This window comes from Canis aureus, chromosome 3 (genome assembly GCF_053574225.1).
Source record: "Canis aureus isolate CA01 chromosome 3, VMU_Caureus_v.1.0, whole genome shotgun sequence".
Taxonomy (NCBI): Eukaryota; Metazoa; Chordata; class Mammalia; order Carnivora; family Canidae; genus Canis; species Canis aureus.
The window spans coordinates 49389376-49404682 of NC_135613.1; the positions used below are offsets into that span (position 1 = coordinate 49389376).

Consider the following 15307-nt stretch of genomic DNA (forward strand, 5'->3'; position numbering starts at 1 on the left):
GAAAGTCTTCTATTTTAATTTCAATCCCTGTTCCTGGTTTGCCACCCACCCACACCCCCCTTCCAGGCTGGAAGCAATCTCTCTTCTGATTTCCCAAAGCACTTTCATCTGACTGCTGTGATCCAGTGAACCTTATACTTTGCTCTGTTATTTGTGCATATGACTCACCTCTTTGATCATGTTTTAATTACCTTTGTATCACCCTAGTTGCTCAATAAATACTTACATGAATCAAGAGGGGAAAAAACCTTTTGTACACAAATGGGTACTATCAGGAAAGTAAAAAGACAACTCACAGAATGAGAGAAAATATCTGCAAATCACATGTCTGAGTGTCCAGAATACATAAAGAACTCTTACTATTCAGCCTTAAAAAGACAAATAATCCAGCTAAAAAATGAGGCCAGAATCTGGATATTTCTGTAAAGAAAAGATACAAAAGGCCAACAAGCACATGAAAAGACATTCACCTTTAAACATTAGGGAAATTAAAATCAAAATCACAATGAGATTCTGCTTCACATTTACTAGTATGGCTATCAAAAAAAAAAAATGTTGACAAAGAAATACAGAAAGTGGAACCCTTCCTCACACACTGCTGGTGGAGTGTAAAATGGTGCAGCCACTATGGTCAACATTATCACAGTTTCGCCGGGACACCTGCACCCCAATGTTTATAGCAGCAATGTCCACAATAGCCAAACTGTGGAAGGAGCCTCGGTGTCCATCAAAAGATGAATGGATAAAGATGTGGTATATGTATACAATGGAATATTACTCAGCCATTAGAAACGACAAATACCCACCATTTGCCTTGACGTGGAGGGACCTGGAGGGTATTATGCTGAGTGAAATAAGTCAATCGGAAAAGGACAAACATATATGGTCTCATTCATTTGGGGAATATAAAAATTAGTGAAAGGGAATAAAGGGAAAAAAAAGAGAGAAAATGAGTGAAAATATCAGTGAGGGTAACAAAGCATGAGAGACACCTAACTCTGGGAAATGAACAAGGGTTAGTGGAAGGGGAGGTGGGTAGACGGTTGGGGTGACTGGGTGATGGGCACTGAGGGGGGCACTTGGTGGGTTGAGCACTGGGTGTTATGCTATATGTTGGTAAATTAAACTAAAAAAAAAAAAACACATTATGTAACACACACACACAAAAAAAAACATTATCACAGTTTCTCAAAAATTTAAACACAGATTTACCATACAACCCAGCAATTTCACTCCTAGGTATATATCCAAGAGAACTGAAAAAAATATGGCCACATAAAAAGACTAGTACATGAATATCATAGCAGCATTTCTCATAACAAACAAAAACAGCCAAAAAGTGAACACAACCCAAATGCTTATCACCTGATGATTGAACAATACACAGAATATCCATGAAGCAGAATTTTATTCAGCCATAAAAGGGAGTGAAGTGCTGATGTAAGATATAATATGGGTGAATCTTAAAAATGTGCTAAATGAAAGAAGCAAGACACAAAAAGTCACATATTATATGATTCTATTTACCTGAAACGTCCAGATAAAAATCTACATAGATACAGAACAGACTAGTGGCTGCCAGGGACCAGGGAGAGAGGGAATAGAGAGTAATTGCTAACAGATTTATGGTTTCTTTTTGAAGTGATAAAAATGTTCTGGAATTACATAGTGGTGATAGTTGCACAACTTTATGAATATATTAAAAGCCATGAAAATTGTATACTTTCAAAGGATGAATATTATTGTATGTGAATTTTTAATTTGAATACATATATATTTTTTAAAAATCCTCCCTCCTCTCATCCCCAAAAAGCAAAATTACAAGCCACAAATTAGGAGATATCTGCCTTACACATAACTGACAAGAGATTTTAGGAAATAGTAAAATTAAGAAAATGGCAAAATAACAAACCACAGTAGGAACACCAATAACCCATAAATAAACAAAAATAAGCTCTCATTCCTAAAAAAGGAAATGCAAATTAAAACCTCAGTGAGAGCTATTTCACATCCAGTTGAAAAAAAAATTATCAGGTGAAGATGAGCATATGCACAAACCAGAACTTTTACATGTTGCCAGTAGGAATGTAAAATGGTACTGCCATTTTAGCAAATATGGTATCATCTAACACCCTCAAAGATGTGCATACTCTCAAGTCAAGCAATGCCATTCCTGTGCATGTACCCTAGAAAATCTGTTTACACTTGAACCAAAAAACAGCACCCTTGTATGAAACAGCAACAAACAATAAACAACCCATCCAGTAAGATCAAAAATAGAATGGACAAACAAGTTTTGCTATCTATAAAATCAGACAATACAGCAGGGGAAATGAGTGGATGCAGCTAAGGAAACTAAGAGCCAAAAAAAAAAAAAAAAAAAAAAAACAACAAGTAAAAGAATATACAATGCATGATTCTATTTACATCAAGTTGAAAAACCAGGGAAATTTGACATTATCTTCTTTAGAAAAACATACGTTCTTAGAATATCAATAAAATACCAGTGAAATCAGACACTTACTTGTTTCTTTTTCAGTTTAAGGATCTGCTGTTCTACTTTTGCAATTTCTCGATCTACACGATCCATACTCTGTATTAACTCTTCCTTTGAAAGTTTTGAAGGTGAAGCATTTTGATCATCTCCACATGGTTGCCCAGAGATTGGAGAGGATGGAGCTTCATGTTTGCCTCCAAATGCTGGATCCTTTAGAGGAGAAAATCAATAATTTATTCCTCACTAATAGCCAGTATATGTCAAGATTCTAACTGAAGTAGTCCATTTTAAAACATAGCAGAGATATATATGCTATGTCTCTGATATCCAATAGTAGCAATTCTCATACATGCACACAACACGACATGCCCCACTGATGTTTATACCAGTTTCATAGTGCAGATATATCATTCACTATTTTGAATATCCTAAAAGCTATATAGAACGAGGTGGCTAAAGCAGCCAAACAGCTTTAGTGTAACACCAGTGAGACTATAAGGTATATCTGGGGAAATAATAATGCAACCATGACAAAGGAAGATATCAATTTCTTAACCAGTTCCTTACAATGGTTCTTCCAAAGGTCTGAACTGGTTGGCTAGGAAAATTATGAACTCCATGTAAAATCTGCATGCCCACCCAACTTAACAGCCATGATATGGCCAAGAGTTCCTAACAAAAAGTTTTCAGGCTTTCCAAGGGCCAATAATCAGATACAGTAATGACCTAGGAACTTCTGTCGCTACTATCACCTAGGCCTGTCCCTTTAAGGGCAACTAAGCCTGCCACACTATGGCATATATAAGATCTCTTAAGCCAAATAGGTCATCCATTCCACCTCCAAATTCCTAGAGAATTACAGCAGAATGAAACCACCCCCCACCCAAAATCTACCACCCTACCAAAACACACACACACAGTCTATTAATTTCCAGTCTAAGGTGAAGATATAAGCAATACTGTAAAGCAGATGAATTTTCGATTAAGGTACTAGTTTTCTTCAGGCTATGAGAAGCTTAGAGTGAGCATAGTTCAGAGGACCATTGAGCCCTAAATATATTAAATAACAACTAAGTAACTGAGAAATCAGTAGTTCTAGCCAAGAACGCACATAACTATACCTGGATACTTGTTCCAAAATACCTTGAAACAGAGATTTCAGCTAAAATGTGTATTCCTGAAAAATCTCGTATTCTGTAACAGTATATGCTAAATATAAGACTTCTAGGGATAAGAGGATTATGGCTATTACTTAAAACCTGTACAACTGTGTAAGTAGAGCATTAACAAAAACAGTAACAATTCTAATAGAGTAATTCTAATAGTTGAAGCTTCGGTATCATTTACAATCAGCCACAGTCAATCTTTGCTAGCTTTACACCCAGTTGTCCATGCTTCTGTTGTTAAGATGCAAATCCTTGAAATCATTTGCTTCCAGTAGAAAACAGTATTTTTCATCAAAATAAAAAATCCAGTTAATCAAAATTTAAAAATCCAAAAATCCAAGGATACAACATCTTTATCAACTTTTAAAAACAAAAAAAAAAACAGGAGATAAGATCTTTACAATTTCTTTTTGACACTTGAATCTCCACTAGTTAGCTTAATCAGTGAAAAGCAGAGCAGTTCTTGAATGCACTAATTTCCAAATCTTCTTAAGGTCCTTCAGACATCATGAAGGCTACTTCTTTTGATTATGAGAGACAGCTTGATCCTGAGAGCTTTAAAATATTAATATGCAGGAAAAAAATCACTTATGAACCACCACCAAGACTTCCATGTCACATGAATACATTCTCCTACCATATGCATATGAGTTTATTTGTGTTATAGAACATCTGTAATAGCAAAACAGATTATATTTCAATTCTGCAGATTTTGAAAATGCTCCTCAGGTGATCTGATGCATGCCCTAAGAACTATTACAAAGCAATATTTTCCACTGATCTCCATTCTAGTTAATTTATCAAAAAACCAATTCCTTGAATGACAAGCACTAGATAGAGAGGTGAACAAAACAGATATGATGCTCACCCTCGTGGAGTTTATAATCTTGTGTTGGAACACAAGCTATATTAGAAAAGAGATTTCTACCTCATATATCACAATAAAAGCCAAATAACAGCAAATACTTACATAAGATTTATTAGCAAATCACAAGGTGCCTCCAACAAACAAAAAAGGGTATTTATGTATCTTAGGCTCAGAAAAGCCAATAGCAAAAGATATTTAAAAAAAAAAAAAAGGGGGGGGGGGGAACCCCTGGGTGGCTCAGCGGTTTAGCACGTGCCTTCCGCCCAGGGCGTGATCCTGGAGTCCTGGGATCGAGTCCCATGTCAGGCTCCCTGCATGGAGCCTGCTTCTCCCTCTGCCTGTGCCTCTGCCCCTCTCTCTGTGCCTTTCATGAATAAATAAATAAAATCTAAAAAAAAAAAAACACTGACGGATTAAAATAAAGACAATTTTCTATTTATCGAGATAGTAATAACAAATTTAAAAGGCAAATGAAAAAAATCATTTCCAAAATGTGAACTCTACAATTCAATATAAAATCAAAAAATGGGGATCTCTGGGTGGCTCAGCAGTTTAGCACCAGCATTCAGCCCAGGGCACAACCCTAGAAGCCTGGGATGGAGTCCCACATCAGGCTCCCTGCATGGAGCCTGCTTCTCCCTCTGCCTATGTCTCTGCCTCTCTGTGTGTGTGTGTCTCTCATGAATAAATAAAATCTTTTAAAAAATAAAATAAAATAAAAAACATACAAACAGAAAAATGAACAGATTTTTTTTCTCTACTATCAAATGGATGTACTGTGGATGTACTTTGATCCAACATGTCACATTTTAATGAATGAGACTTTAAGATCCCTTTCTGCTAAAATATTCTACAGCTATAAATAACATTTATTGCAATTTTTTCAGCCTTGGAAGAAGACTTTTATTCACTGTATTTTTTTTTTAGGGCTGTAAAACATTTCTTATAAACCCACAGGTTATAATGCATATATTTCACACAGTGAGGCAGGCCTCAAAAATCCCAGAAGTTGAGCTCATTTCTAGTGGATCACAAAAAAGCTTTTCCCCCACCTAATCTATTATTTTGCAAATTTTCAAATTTACCTAAAAGTTAAAAGAATAGCATAGTGAATAAGCATTTATCCTTTATCCTTCACTGGTTAACATTTTGCTATTTTTGCATTCTCTCTATATGCACACACCTACTTTTTTTTTTTTTAAATAAACTGCAGACGTATTCACTATCTTTTACTTTTTTAAGTAGGCTCCTTGTCCAACATGAAGCTTTAACTCCCAAACCTGAGATCAAGACCTGAACTAAGGTCAAGAGTCCAACACTTAACCAACTGAGCAACCCAAGCACCCCTATATTCACTCTATTTTATTTATTTATTGGGCGGGGTAGAAGGGTAGAGGGAAGGGAGAGAATCTTTTTTTTTTTTTTAATTTTTTAAATTTATTTATGATAGTCACAGAGAGAGAGAGAGAGAGAGAGGCAGAGACATAGGCAGAGGGAGAAGCAGGCTCCATGCACCAGGAGCCCGATGTGGGATTCGATCCCGGGTCTCCAGGATCGCTCCCTGAGCCAGAGGCAGGCGCCAAACCGCTGCGCCACCCAGGAATCCCCCAAGGGAGAGAATCTTAAGCAGGCTCCACACTCAGTGTAGAGCCCGACTCAGGGCTTGATCTCATGACCCTGAGATCATGACATGAGCCAAAATCAGGAGTTGAATGCTCAACTGACTGAGCCCTCAGGTGCCCCTATATTCACTATTTTTTTTTAAGACTTTATTTATTTATTCACAAGAGACACAGAGAGAAGGCAGAGACATAGGCAGAGGTAGAAGCAGGCTCCTTGCAGGGAGCCTGATGCGGAACTCGATCCTGGGGCCCCCGGGATCCTGCCTTGAGCCTATCTTTTAAATCACTTTTCATTGCATAAAAACTCGAAGAAAACGTGTGAGTACTTACTTATCTGATCTCATGCTGGAAAAGCCATCAGCCACAAAGGTAAATAAACATTATGGGAAAAAGATTTGCTATCGAAAAGGGGGGAAAGGCAAGGATAGTAAAAGTTTTAACCCTGTACTGTTAAAAGAGTATCAAGGAAATACTTTATTATTTCTAAAACAAGTATTTATTCAGTACCTACTAAGTGCCAGGTACTTCCTAATCTGCATATTTAATGATAAGCAAAATACACAGTTTAAAAAAAAAGATAAACTAAGCAACTATAAAATAAAGGCATAATCCACAAACATGCATTTCACAAAAGTCAAGTAACAATAAACACAAGAAGAGGTATGATCTTAATAGAACCTTCTCATAAATTCACCATACACATTGTTTAAAATGTCACAAAAAATAGTTACATATAAAGTAGTTCTTTCCAACATAATAGAGCTACAGGTCAAACTCTGGAGAGAAACCAAATGTCCATTCAATTGATGAATGGAAAAAGATATGGCATGGAATGCCTGGGTAGCTCAGTAGGGTTAAGTGTCTGCCTTGGGCTCAGGTCATGATCCTGGGGTCCTGGGATCAAGCCCCGTATCAGGCTCCTTACTCAGCGGGAAGTCTGCTCCTCCCTCTCCCTCTGACCTTTCCCCCTGCTCTACTCTGGCTGGCACTCTCTTTCTCTCTCTCTCAAATGAGTACGTTAGAAAATCCTTAAAAAAAAAAAAAAAAAAGAAGAAGAAGATGCGGCATGTATATATAATGGAATATTACTCAGCCATCAAAAAATGAAATCTTGCCATTTGCTTTGGTGTGGATAGAGCTAGAACTTATTACGCTAAGTGAAATAAGTCAGTCAGAGAAAGACAAATACCACAGGTCTGTCCTCATATGTGGAATTTAGGAAAGAAAACAGATGAAAGTATGGGAAGGGGAAAAAGAAAAAAGCAGAGCAGGAAACAAGTCATAAGGGATAATTAAGGATAGAGAACAAACTGAGGGCTGATGGAGCAAGGTGGGTGGGGGATGGGTAGATGGGTAATGGGGATTAAGAAGGGTACTTGTGATGAGCACCTGTTGTTGTATATAAGTAACAAATCAGGGAATTCTATTCCAGAAACCAATACTGTACTACATGTTAACTAAAATGTAAATTTAAAAAAAAAAAAACTTCAGGCAATGTTTTTCCTCTGCATTTTCAAGTTTTCCAAAGAAACAATTTTTAAAATTTTTAAATTCGAAAAACATTTAAGTATTTTTTATTTTTAAAATTTTCTCTATAAAAATTACAAGCACAATAATTGCAACTAAATTTAAAGGGATTGTTTTAAATTTAATTTAAATTTAACAAAACTGTAGTTGTCTTGAAAACCACTGACCACATTTTTACAGCCCAGCGAGCCAGTACAAAATGCTTGAGAGTTATTCAATAGCAATTTTTCTTTATAGCAGGCCTCAGATTGTTTTCATTTACCAAAAAGTCAAAAGTACTGACTTTAAAAGTCTGGAGCACTAAGTTTGTGGTTTTCAGTTTTGTTTAACAAAATTTTTACTTTCCCATAGCACTAGCTTTTAGAGCCTGGCATAATCAGACTTTCTATTAGGTGCTGTGCCTGAATATGGCTGAATAAACATTACAGACCGACAACTCCACAGGGGTAAGAGATCAAATATTTACCTTCTTAGCATCTGCAGAAGACCTCAACCCTTCTGGCAGCGTGTGTACTACAGGTAAGACTGCAGCACTAACACGCTGGAAATGGGGATCAGAAACCTGCTCCAGACGTGGTCGCTTGGATTCCAGGGAATCATGATCCACGGGGGAAGGCCCTGGGTGAAACTGTTCATATCCAGTTCTCCTTTCTTGAGGCCTAACACATAAAAAGAAAAGAAACACTTGAAAATTGCAAGATGATGTACAACTTCCTGCTAACATGCCTGGTTGGACTTCGAAATAAATGAGAAAAATCATGCTTATTTTTAAAGTGAATCCCTGCCTCGCTTCCCTACCCTGGAAGAAAAATATATACAAAGTGCTATTAAACGTCTAATTCTAACAGAAAGAAGTTTCTTCAGGGGAGATGGGAGCGGTGGTAGTAAAGGTAATTGCAATTCAAAAGATTTCAATTTGCAGAAAATTTAAAGTTGCTGAGAAATATCCCTAAAATATTATTTCTAAATCTGTGCCATTATAATTGAATTTTGTATGATCTAAACCAGAAAAGTCATCATTTTGTACCAATAATAAAAACAAGCAGGAAAAATAAATCTCCAGCAACTGTAAATGGAAACATAAATGACTTGAATTGTGAGGTATTAAGACTTAAAGACGAGTCTCGAGTGGAAATGTAACACTGCTTTGAAATTCTGACCCCTAAAATACGTATTCTGTCTGGTTTCTGCAAGTATGTAAGTGTCTTGAAAGTCAGGAATCTATCTTTGATTCCTTCACATGATGTACTGGACAGAGTACTGCATGTGGGTGTTCATTAATTTCACTTTCCCTTTCCTACCAAAGTATTTACAGAAGCAACATTTTACTTTGTGGCCAGACTTTAAACAAACGTTTCACAAAACATTTCTCAATGAAAAGGATAACCACTGGGTTTTTAAAATTTTTTTTTAAGTTTTGTTTTTTGAGAGAGAGGCGGGGGGAGGAGGGCAGGGGAGGGTGTGTAGAGAGAGAGGGAGAGACAGAATCCCAAGCAGGTTCCACATCCAGCATGAAACCTGAGGTAGGACTCAATCCCACAACCCCAAGACCATGACCAAAGCCAGAATCAAGAGTCGGCTGCCCAACTGACTGAGCTACCCAGGGTCTCCTTTTTAAAAGAAATGATGAAATAAACCCTCAGGCTTATAAAATTATTATATTTCATATATATTATATAATAGATATTTAATATGTAACATATATTATATATAATTATATTTTACATACATATTTATTATATATTATTATATTTCAAAAATCTGGAGTGCCTGGGTGGCTGAGTCAGTTAAGCATCTATCTTCAAAGCTCAGATCATGATCCCAGGGTTCTAGTATCAAGCCCTGCATCAGGCTTCCTGCTCAGGGAGGAATCTGCTTTTCCTTCTCCCTCTGCCTCTCCTCACTGCTTGTACTCTCTCTTTCTCTCTCTCAAATAAATAAATAAAATCTAAAAAAAAAAAAAAAAATCTGAAATCTCATTCAAGACATAAATCCCATTATCTTACAAGTCACAATGATGTCACAAAAAATAGTAGAGTAGAAAACCTTAGGAAAAAGATAAGGATGGCTGCTTTTGCCACTTGCATTCAATATAGTATTCAGAGTTCTTGTCAGAACATTTGGCAAGAAAAAGAAATAAAAGGCCTTCAAATAAAAATCTGAAAGGAAGATATAAAGTATTTCTACTGAGATGACATGATCTCATATGTAGAAAAATCTAAAGGATCCACCAAAAAAATCTAGAGCCATAAATGAATAAAGCAAAACTGGAGGATACAAATTCAACGCACAAAAAAAAATCAGTTATCTATCTATATATCAGCAATGAACAATCTGAAAATGAAATAAACATTTTATTTATAACAGCATCCAAAAGAATAAAAATTAGGAATAAATTTGAAGAAGGAGGTCCAAAACTTACACACTAAAAACCACAAAACATTGCTGAAGAGATTAAGGAAAACTTAAATAAATACTAAGATATCTCATGCTTATGTACTAAAAGCCTCAGTACCATTAAGATGACAACAGTACTCAAGCTATCTACAGATTCAATGTAATCTCTATCAAAATCCCAGTGGCATTTTTTTGAGAAATACAAAAACCCACTATAAAGTTCATATGGAAATTCAAAGGACCCCAAATAGCCAAAACAATCTGGGAAGAGAAATACAAAGTTAGAAGAACTCATACTTCCCCATTTCAAAACTTACTACAAAGCTACAGTAACCAAGAGTGTAGTACTGACATATGGATAGACATACAGACCAAAGGAATAGAACTGAAAGCCCAGAAATATACCCTCACATCTATCATTAGTTGACTTTTAACAAGTGTGCCAGGACTATTCAATGGGAGGAAAGAACCATCTCTTCAACATATGGTGCTGGGGAAACTAGATATACTCATGGAAAATAAAGAGGCTGGACCACCTGTAAAAATTAACTCAAAATAGATTTTAGATTTCAAAGGTTAAGACCCAAAACTAAAAAATCCTCAAAAAAAACTTAGGGAGAAATCTTCCTGACCTTGGATCTCACAACAAATTCTTGTATATCATACCAAAAGCCCAGGCAGCAACACCACCACCACCACCAAAATAAAACAGATAAATTGGACTTCATCAACATTTCAAACTTTTTTTTTAACATTTCAAACTTTTATACACAGAGAGTGACAAGAGTGACAAGAAAATCTACAAGAAATGGGAGAAGCTATTTGCAAATCATGAATTTGATAAGATTTTTTTTTAAGATTTTATTTATTTGAGAGAGAGAGAGCGCACATGAATGGGGCGAGGAGCAGAGGGAGAGGGCAAGGCAGACCCCCTGTGAGAGAGGAGTCCAATGTGGGGCTCAATCCCAGGGACCCTGGGATTATGACCTGAGCTGATGCAAGATGCTTAACCGACTGAGCCATCCAGGCCCTGCTCATAAGCTTTTAATATCCAGAATACACGGAATTCCTTCCCACGATGAACAATAAAAAGATAACCCCCTCAAAAAAAAAAAAAAAAAAGAAAGAAAGAAAAATGGACAAAGGATTTAATAGACGTTTACCCAAAGATATACAAATGGCCAACAAACATATGAAAAAATGTTCAACATCATTCATCATTATGGGAACACAAATCAAAACCACAATGAGGTACCATTTAATACCCAACAGAGTGGCCTAAATTGTTTAAAAAGGCAGGGTATGGGGGGGGGGGCATGGAGAATAACAATTGTTTACAAAGATATGGAAAAATTGGAACCCATGTGCTACCACTAGGAATGTAAAGCTATACAGCCACTCTGGAAAAATTTTGCAGTTCTTCAAAAAGCTAAACATAGAATTACCATATGACACAGCAATTCCACCTGGATATATAAGGCATATATCCTAAAGTACTGAAAACAGGAACTCTGATACAAAGGTATTAAAAATGGACTCAAACAGACACTTGTACACCAAAGTTCAAAGCAACATTATTCACAACAGCCAAAATGAAACAACTCTTGTCAACCAGATAAACAAAATGTGGTATATACATCCAGTGGACAATTATTTTGCCACAAAAAGGAGTAAAGTTCTGACACATGCTACAATATGGATATACCTTAAAAACATTATGCTAAGGGCAGCCCGGGTGGCTCAGCGGTTTAGCACCGCCTTCGGCCCAGAGTGTGATCCTGGAGACCCGGGATCAAGTCCCACGTGGAGTTCCCTGCATGGAGCCTGCTTCTCCCTCTGCCTGTGTCTCTGCCTCTCTCTGTGTGTTTCTCTCATAAATAAAATCTTTAAAAAAAAAAATTTATGCTAAGTGAAATAAGCCAGACACAAAAGGACAATTACTGTAAGACTCCATTTATAGGAAATAATTAGAATAGGCAAATTCATTGAAAATGAAAGTGGATTAGAGGTTACCAGGGACTGGGAGAAGTGGGGGAGGGAAAATTATTGCCTAACGGGAACAGAGTTTTCTCTGGGGTAATGAAAAGTCACGGAAATAGTGGCTTGGTTGCACAACATAAATGCATTTAATGCCACTAAACTGGCGCATTCAAAAATGGTTAAAATGGTAACTTTATGTTACATGTATTTTAACACAATAAAAAAATAACACCACAAATTAATTCTTAGAAACATTATTAATAAAGATTAGCCTAGAAAATAAAGAGATCTGAAATGCTAATACCAAATTTTATATCCGAAGGTTACTACTACTTGAAAGGATGATTTATACTTTTTCACCAGTTAGTCTTTTCCATTCACTCAACTCACTGGACTCTGACTTAATCCCCCATCGTTTCATCGTATTACAAGAGGTCACTCACCAAAGTCAGCAATGACCTCCTAATACTGAAAGCAAAGGAATATTTTTAGACATATCCTGACCTGTCTGCTACTTTTTATCCTTTACTTACTCCTTCCTTCCTGAAACTCTTCCACCTCTTGGTTTCCAGGACACTGTCTTCCCTGCTTGTCATAGTCTAAAGTCTGCTGGGGCATATACAATGGTTCTCCTCAGAGGATCCGAGCACAGATCATTTTAAAGATTATCAGTTTCCAGAGATCCTGAGATTCCTTACATTGTCTTTACTTACACAGACCTACTAGGTAACGAACCTGCACCTCTCCCCCTCTGCTTCTTCCACAGCCGGCCTTCTCTCATTGTGCACACACAAAAAGCTTACAGCTCACCCTCCTTGGACCTTACACTGGACACTGTCCCTCAAGTGTCAATCCCTCCAGGGCTGCAAAGAAACAAACCCTTTTGCAAGCTAACAGTTCCCAAATGTTTGCCTTCAATAAAACTGAAGAACTTAAGTTGCTAAATAACATCTTCATCTTAGAGAAATAAGTGATTTAGGATATATGCCTCATAAGAAATTATTTTTGTGAATAAGATTTCTTGGTACCTTCAACAGGCTAACAAATAAGAATAGAGTACATGCCGCTTTCATTCTGTCAATAAGTAATAATTTGAAAACAGCCCTGTCTATCTCATTAAAGCATGGATGCATTTCCATGAAATTTTACTTGTATTTGATAAATGTTTCTCATTTTCTTAAATGATTGCTTTTTTGATCAATCTTGTAATGACAACCATATTTCAATAAAGAAGTTTTTTAAACAGATCATCTTTTAGAAACAGATACTTTTACATATTTTTGTGGTTAAATAGAAGACCAATAAATAAATAATCAAACAAATCACATTACGATAAATTTTGTGGAAAAAGAATGAACATATGAATTCCAAGGAAAAAAGGAATAAAAAAAAGAAGTTCTGTTAAAGTCAAGTTTGTTCATGCATAGTATCATTTTAAGTGGATGACGGTACCAAACCACTATGGTATTTCAATTCCATCAGGTAATTTTTTAAATGTATTGCTGCAGTTTTGCTTTCAGATGTCAATACTTTCAATATGACAAATTATATTCATCTTTTACGACATATGAAAAATTTTAGTTGTCAACTTAAAAATGTACAATACAGCTTTTCAAAATTCTTTTGAGAAATATCTAAGTAACAAGTTTGAAGACCACTATTTCAAAATCATTTTCCTTTCTCTCTCTCCTTCAGAGACTTCCACCTCATGGTACTTTTAGATGTCAGGGACCCTCTGGGCTCATCTTAAACTTTGGCCCTTCTCATTTTCCACCCTCTCTGGATCACATGTACCCACCTGGATCCTCCCCTGAGGAATGTTAGATACACCTCCACCTGGATGTTTCACAGGTACCTCAAACTTAACTCATACGAAACTCAAGTTGTCTTAACCTTATTGCTCTTCCCTTGATCTTTATCCCAGTGTCATGGCAATGGAACCAAGCTAGAAACCTAAGAATTATCCAGGTCTCCTCTCTCGCCTTTGCCAACTGCTAGGACTTGGTGGCCTCATCTAACAGACTCCAGCCTGTTTCATCTCAAACCTCTTTTCACCGCCCTACCTTATGCCCACATGCTCTCTCTTTCAGGTCTCTCACATGTTCCCTCTGCTTCTAGTCTAACCACCTCAAATTCATCCCCCACAAAACAGCCAGAGCTCATCTATCAGAAACAAGCATCCAGCATGAGGCTAAAGGCCCAGAACCTCAATACAGCACTGATAATCAGGACCACGGCTGGCCTGCAAGAAAACCGTGTGTGCAACTACTCTGGTACACAGGGCTGGACAAATTGCCCAAGCTGGATTTCAGTACTCAGTTGTCCCCTCAACCTATAAAACTTAACTTCAAGTATTACATTGTACCTCTAGTGACTCTGCCTACAAGATTTACCAAAGCCAGAAAGAAGAGCACACCCAGTGCCAAAGGAGAACATAAGGTGGCCAGGATACAGGACAATTAGACAAACACTGAGTACAGAAAGCTCTCTTTCCATCAAGAAATCAGGCTAGGGCACCCGGGTGGTTCTGTCAGTTAAGTGTCTGCCTTCAGCTCAGGTCATGGTCTCAGGGTCCTAGGATCAAGCCCTCTGTGGGGCTCCCAGCTCAGGGGGGAATCTGTTTCTCCCTCTCCCTCTGTACACCCCTACTTGTGCTTTCTAATAAAGAAATAAAATCTAAAAAAAAAAAAAAAAGAAAGAAGAAAAGAAAGAAAAGAAAAGAAAAGAAAAGAAAAGAAAAGAAAAGAAAAGAAAAGAAAAGAAAAGAAAAGAAAAAAGAAAAGAAATCAAGCTATTTCCCATTTCAGCTTGCCCATCCTTTTTAGAAGAACACAACTACTCATGGATAAAGAAGTAAGTATATAATTGAACATTTAAAATTTCAAAAACAAATGCAATTTTATATTGGAGTCCTGGAGGAGTTAAGCATGAAATCTTCATTTTAAATGAACACTTCTGCCTTTTAAAAACTAACACCAGTGGAAGGGTACAGCCACTTTGGAAACAGTGTAGTCATTTCTCAAATGGCAAACAAACAGAGAACCATCATATGATAAAGCAATTCTACGCCTAGGCATATTCCCAAGAGAAAGGAAAATCCACAGTCACATAAAAATGAGTGCGTGAATGTTCCTAGCAGCATTATTCATAACAGTCAAAAAGTGAAAACTCAAATATCAACTGATGAATCGATAAATGAGATATAAAAAAATAAACATCAGATTTTCATACTAAAAAAAAAAATCTCTGT

General features: G+C 36.7%; 1 protein-coding gene across 20 annotated transcripts in view; it reads right to left on the reverse strand.

The window, feature by feature from the left end:
- The window catches only part of NCOR1 (nuclear receptor corepressor 1), a 149551-nt gene that overhangs the window by 99645 nt on the left and 34599 nt on the right, over positions 1 to 15307 (reverse strand). For all 20 annotated transcript variants that reach the window (XM_077892503.1, XM_077892510.1, XM_077892497.1 and 17 more), the window contains exons 4-5: positions 8147 to 8339; positions 2525 to 2707 (exon numbers count right to left, since the gene is read on the reverse strand). In XM_077892503.1, coding sequence (XP_077748629.1) covers positions 2525 to 2707; positions 8147 to 8339 — 376 coding nt within the window. The remainder of the gene's footprint in view (positions 1 to 2524; positions 2708 to 8146; positions 8340 to 15307) is intronic.